The following is a 5,772-nucleotide window of genomic DNA, read 5'->3' as shown; positions in this document are numbered from 1 at the left end:
GGGGGAGCTGCCCTGAGGGGGCTCCTCGGGGCCGCGGCCCGGCCCCCCGCGGCCGCTGAGCGCTGTGTGTGTTTCAGGACGCGCTGCCCACCGTGCGCCCGGGCTACCCCCGCTGCGGGGCGTGCGGCGCTGCGCTGGCACACCTGGTGCAGGTGTACTGCCCGCTGGGCGCGTCCCCCTTTCACCGCCTCGCCAACGTCTTCGCCTGCGCCGGGAGCGGCTGCTGGGGGCGGCCCCAGAGGTGAGGTGCGCGGGGCGGCCGGGAACCGCCCTGACCCATCGCGTGTTTCACTGTGTTCTCTCTCACATGTCGGGCCGAAGCTGGAAGGTGCTGCGCTCCCAGAGCTTGGAGGCACGAGGACAGGAGGCGCGGGGCTGCGGCTCGAAGCAGGTACCGCCAGCGCGCTGCCTTGGGGCCTGGCTTCTGGTGTGCAGCGCGAAGTGCAGGGCTCAGGAGGTCTTGATGTGCCCATGCGGTTGGTACTGTGTGTCTGTGTGTCCCTGTGTGAGCAGCACATCTGTATGCGTGCCTGCAGCCCTCAGCAGAGGTCTGTGTGTGGGCTCGGGGCCCCATGGTTGCAGTGGTGGTCACGGTTACAGCAGAGTTACAACCCAGTGGTGCGGTTACAGTGCGTATTTACTGTCATCGTTTCAGGAGTTTCTGCTTTTGAAGCCTAACTAGAGTGTCAGCTGAGGATGACTGAAGGAGGAGCATTGCTTCCACACTAATGCTGGCAGGCAGAGAGAGTGCTGAGTCAGCTGGGGTATTTATGCTGCTGTAGTTTGGTCTGTGTCAAGTGACTTAATATTCTGATAAAACCGGGGGAAAATGCTATGTTATTTCTCCATATAAGCTTCTTGAGCTTAGTGCGGTGCAGTAACTGGTTTAGAGAAATACATCCAAGCTGGCTACCAGCAGTTGTGCCAGCAGTGTGGGAATGGCGATGCAAATGCATCAAGCAAACAGCCATTTTAGTCTTGCACCATTTCCCCAGTCTAACATGGTTTTTTGCCATGAAATGTTTCTCTTTTCCCTCCCTTGCAGAAAGAAGAATCTAACTTCTCTGCAAAGGACTGGTGTGCTGAGGCAGATGACTGGGGAGGCTGCGATGGAACAGAGTCTCCCACATGTGTCCTTCAGATGTTGGGCCTAAATGCAAGGATGAGCAGCTCTGCATCTGGAGAAGCACAGTGTGTGTCGCAGCTCCAACAGCTTCACTTGTCTGAAGCTGCAGATATGTCAGGTTCCCTGAATGTGGACCTCCAGCTCAGGGAGGAGATGATGATGGCCACTTCAGCTCCTGTGTTCCATCCCTATTACATTAGTGTTGTGGATGAGGCAGACTATGCTGGTTTCCTTGATACAGATCATGCAAATAAACTATTGAAAGAGTATCAGCAGAGAGAGGGTGTTGATCTGGAACGTTTGATGTCAGAAAGGTAAGTACAAAGTGAACTACACAATCCCTTCAGCTTCTGCATGAAGTTCAAACTGGTTCCGTTTTTAAGAGCTGAGGAACTCAGGGATTTTGACTAGAGACTGGAATGATGGCTGCAGTAAGACTAACAGGGTTTTTGATAAAGAAGTGGTCAAGAAAACAATTTTTGGATGTAGGTACTGAAAGTATTTCCAGTTTTAACATAGGTGACCACACTGAGCACTTATTCTTAGGTATTAGTAGGTATCTGATGGATATGAATGTCATATCATAGTTTGAAACACTGTTAGCAACAGATACTGGAGCTAGAGGCAGAATGTTGAGCTGCAAGCTGGAACAGTGACCGCCTCTCAATTTAATGTGTCTGGCTTTTTTTTTTGGTGTACATACTATAATTTGATGTGAATATCTAATAACTGCAACATATTTAAAGCATGCGTATTGTACTGAATTTGAATTTTTGGTTTGTTCCTTTTTCTTTCATAGTTTTGCTGGTGAGGATAGTAATGAGAAGTATGAGAAGAGTCAAGTCAGAAGTGGGGACCACTCGTTCCATAAATTTATGAAAAGAATCTCTGTCTGTCCGGAGCAGATTTTAAGGTATGTTGATCAGCCGATTGTAACAGGGAGAGACTGCATAGATAGAGACTGTTAGTAAATAAAAATAAACAATTTGATTGGAAATATTTGCTTATTTTTCTTAATTGAAAAATTTGCTAAGTTTTGATTATATACTTCCAAGGCTATCTCCTCCTCTGAAGATTTGTCATCTTATTGTTACTGCTTATGGCTCGGTCCTTGAGATGTTAGTGAAGTAAGAAATCACTCATTTTAAAGTCTGAGGTCCTTTGCAGCTTGTGACTACACCCAGTGACCATGCAGAATAGCTTGCTCTCCTTAGAACAAAATCAAGTTTAATCTCAGAGCAAACTCCTTCAAAAAGGAGAAGCTATTTCTGAGTAAGAGTGTATCAAAGAGTTCAAATCCTAACTTGTTTGTAGTACCAGGTAATACCCCTCATTTTCATGGATCATACAGGGCATTCGTTTGTAACTTTAATCCAGAGAGTCGGATGCAACCTGCCTGCTCAAGCTATCGCAGTGTAGTGGCAGAACCTTCTCTGCCAGGTTTCCAGAACCAGGTGGAACTAACTGGCAGCTTTTTGATGAGGAGGTAAGGTTTGAGGGGTTGGTTACGCAGACAGGAAACATTAGAAACATCTGTTAACTATCAAATATTATACAGAAAAATATACAGAGTGCAAGTAACATTTTAAGACAATTTTTTTCTACTGAATCTATCGCTTTGCTCTTCGAATTTTCCATTTGTGAAACATTGCTTCAGGTGATTCCTATGAGCACTGCTAGTTGTAGTCTTTATTAGCCCTCCTTTTCCCTTCAAGATATTATGAGTGTACGCATATGTACCTAATACAAATGTTAGGCCTCCATTTCTTCTGGACTGCCAGATGTCTCTTGAGCTATCAACGAACACAGAATCCCCTGCAGGTGTAGTTGGTGTAACTGAGTCAGATTTAGCACGCTTCGGAGGTGTCAGTTTAAACCATTTACCCCCTTAGATTCATCTCTTTCCTTAAGACTTTCTAAATGTTGACCTCTCACTGTCTACTTTCCTATCTTTAATTTTTGTTTGTGACTCATCTGAAGCATAGGCAGACGGCTGGCTACTAACAGTGTTTGTGGGTTTTTTTTCCTAGTTATTTGAGATACAAATAATAAATAATTTTTTGTTTCTTTCTCTCAGATACTCTTGGGGTGGTCAGCCATTGTTCATAACTTGTCCTCCAGCCAACTTTGACAACAGTATTCCAGCCTGCAGTAACTGTGGAAGCAACAGAATATTCGAGTTTCAGCTTATGCCAGCGCTGGTCAGCATGCTGCAGAGTGATGCAGGTATTGACTTTGGACTTAGCTGAATGAACATTAGAAATATATTGGTAAGGTTCACTAAACTGTAATTTGGATTGTTTCTTGCTAACCATAGGCAGTGATGTGCTTAACTATAGTGGTCATAGAATTATGTAGGTCACATCTGGATACATATATCCACTTAGATTATAGATATAATGTTTATGTTATAGATTTCACTAAGCAAATGGGAGCTCTTTGGTTGGACTTCATGTGCTTCCTGGTGTACTTTTATAACAGCAGTGTAGATAATTCTGTCACTTGGTAGTGATTATCTTTATTGCCTATTAAATGAGAGCGCATACCTCCCCTGCTAAAGGAGAAAGGAGAAAGGGGGGATTGGAACTCGATGATCTTTGAGGTCCCTTCCAATCCAAGCCATTCTATGATTCTATGAAATGAGGCCTCAGAAGATAATAAATACTGTCGTATAAGATTGCAGACACATAAGAAGTTCTTTGAAGACTCTAAGTCATGTTGCTTTAAGATCTTTGAAATTAGAAAATGTATGTAGGAGGCTGAGTGTAGACAAATGCGTTCTGGATTGGAAGATTGAACTGCAGTAATAAGCAATAGCACTAACTGTAGCATTCTTCTAATACATTATGTCCCTTTATTGTTTTGTTTTTAGATCTGTCAGTGGAATTTGGGACTGTTATAGTTTATACATGTGAGCAAAGCTGTTGGCCAACAAATCATCAAACCCCTCTGGAAGAGTTTATTTTCGTACAAGAAGACCCTGACCAGAAATTATTTAAATAAATTGTATTTCTCTTCATAGATGGAAAGTCTGTTTGTTGGTTTTGTTTTGTATTGTGTTTTTTTTTTTTTTTGCTGCAGTTGAAAGTATGTGATTATGCAACAGGGTTTTGCTCAAATGTGATGAAAAATGAAATTCATTTGTTGGCATGGTGCTTTTTCTTAGTATAACTGACATGTACATTAGCATGGCTGTGAAACGTGGCAGTGAAAAAACTAGCTTGCTTTGTTTAAAGAGGCAATTCTAAGCGTAGAGATTATTTTAGGATTATAGTTACATTTTCTAAAAGCTTGGGGAAGAAAATGGAGAAGGCTGCCTACTTGCACTTAGTTATCCTGCTGGTGATTGTCAGTCAAATGGGATCCAGATTTTAGAAACTACTTGCAGTGAGAAGCTTAACGTGAGTATTTAAAAACAAATCTACTTTATTTGTATTGGTGACAGATCGGAAATTCAGTGGACAGTGGCTGAGAGGGCCTTGCTGCAACTGCAGTCTTCCTGTGATGAAGATTTTCTGTATGCTTTTACATAGAAGGATGTTACATGTACTTGACTAGGCGAGCTCTGATGGTCATCGCATTGCACTGAGTGGAGAAAAGGTGAAGGTTTCTGCAAGCGCTCCTGTTCTTGCAGGTGCAGAATGTGGCTAGGTGTAGCGCTGCCCTATTGCTGCAGTCTTGTGCTTGCAAGCTCATTGTATTGCTGTAGTTAAATTTGAATTCCTCTGTGATGCTCCCTGATGGTTGAAGCTAAATTGCATTATTTTAATTGACTTAATGGGGGAGTAATTTAAGTAAGCATCCTGAAAGCTTTTTGCACAGCATAATTTAAATCTACTGGAAGTGTTTGGTTGTTTTGGTGTTTTTTTTTTTTCTTTTAAGGGGGGAGGATTGATTAAATTTGTTTGCAAAACAGCATTTTTAGAGGTAAATTATAGCTTCCCATGTCAGCTTTTAGAGGTCAGTTGGAGAATTTAGGTCAATCTATGCAAAAATCTCACTTCATACTTGTCAAAGCTTCCTGATGCCCACCGGGGACTAGGCAACCGTGTTTCCCGGCTGCAGCCAGGAGCTGGGTGCCCAATTTATGGGTGCTGTGGCCAGACGGGGTGGGCCTTCTGCGGGGCACGGGCCCTGCGTCTCCAGGTCTTGGTCTCGCCCCGAATCGCTCCCGGGTCCCGTTCGTCCTCCGCCCGGGGAATGGCGGGAGCGGGACTCGAACCCGCAGGTCTCCCGCCTCGCCCGAGCTGCGGCGCCCGCTGCCGCCTTTCTGCGCCGCTCGCTGCAGCGGGCCGCGGCCCTCCTGGCCGCCAGGGGGCGCTGCGGGACAGGCGGGCGGCCGCCGCTCTGGTCTCGCGCGGGCTCGCTGTCCGGAGCGCGGCCCGGGTGAGGAGAGCCGCGCGGCGCCGCTCTTTCCGCCCGTCGCCGTTTTTCTCCCGCCGTCATGTCCGTGCCGGCGTCGGGCCCCCTGGGCGGCGAGCTGGCGGAGGCCGTGGCCCAAGCGCGTCTCTTGGTGGTGGGGGCCGGAGGCATCGGCTGCGAGCTCCTCAAGGACCTGGTGCTCACCGGCTTCAACAACATCGACGTGGTGCGGGCCGGGGCCGGGCCGGGTGCGGGGTCGGCGGCGCGAGGAGGGCCGCCGTGGC

At 46.5% G+C, this 5,772-nt stretch overlaps 2 protein-coding genes across 4 annotated transcripts in view; both read left to right on the top strand.

Moving 5' to 3' along the window:
- Nucleotides 78-4,155, top strand: PDCD2L (programmed cell death 2 like; the record flags this gene model as incomplete). Of its 3 annotated transcripts, none has more annotated exon segments than XR_002442157.1 (7): nt 78-241; nt 322-391; nt 1,046-1,440; nt 1,926-2,039; nt 2,504-2,612; nt 3,204-3,352; nt 3,999-4,132. XR_002442157.1 is itself a non-coding variant. In XM_021408447.1 (7 exon segments), coding segments are annotated over 7 exon segments (1,158 nt in total), but the record flags the coding sequence as incomplete, so codon positions are not given.
- The window catches only part of UBA2 (ubiquitin like modifier activating enzyme 2), a 17,195-nt gene continuing 16,888 nt past the window's right edge, over nt 5,466-5,772 (top strand). Inside the window, exon 1 of the mRNA XM_021408446.1 lies at nt 5,466-5,714. Within this exon, the coding sequence (XP_021264121.1) occupies nt 5,571-5,714 (144 nt within the window). The 5' untranslated portion in view covers nt 5,466-5,570. The remainder of the gene's footprint in view (nt 5,715-5,772) is intronic.

This window comes from Numida meleagris, chromosome 10, assembly GCF_002078875.1.
Source record: "Numida meleagris isolate 19003 breed g44 Domestic line chromosome 10, NumMel1.0, whole genome shotgun sequence".
In the NCBI taxonomy this organism is placed as follows: domain Eukaryota; kingdom Metazoa; phylum Chordata; class Aves; order Galliformes; family Numididae; genus Numida; species Numida meleagris.
This window is presented reverse-complemented; position numbering and strand designations above follow the sequence as displayed.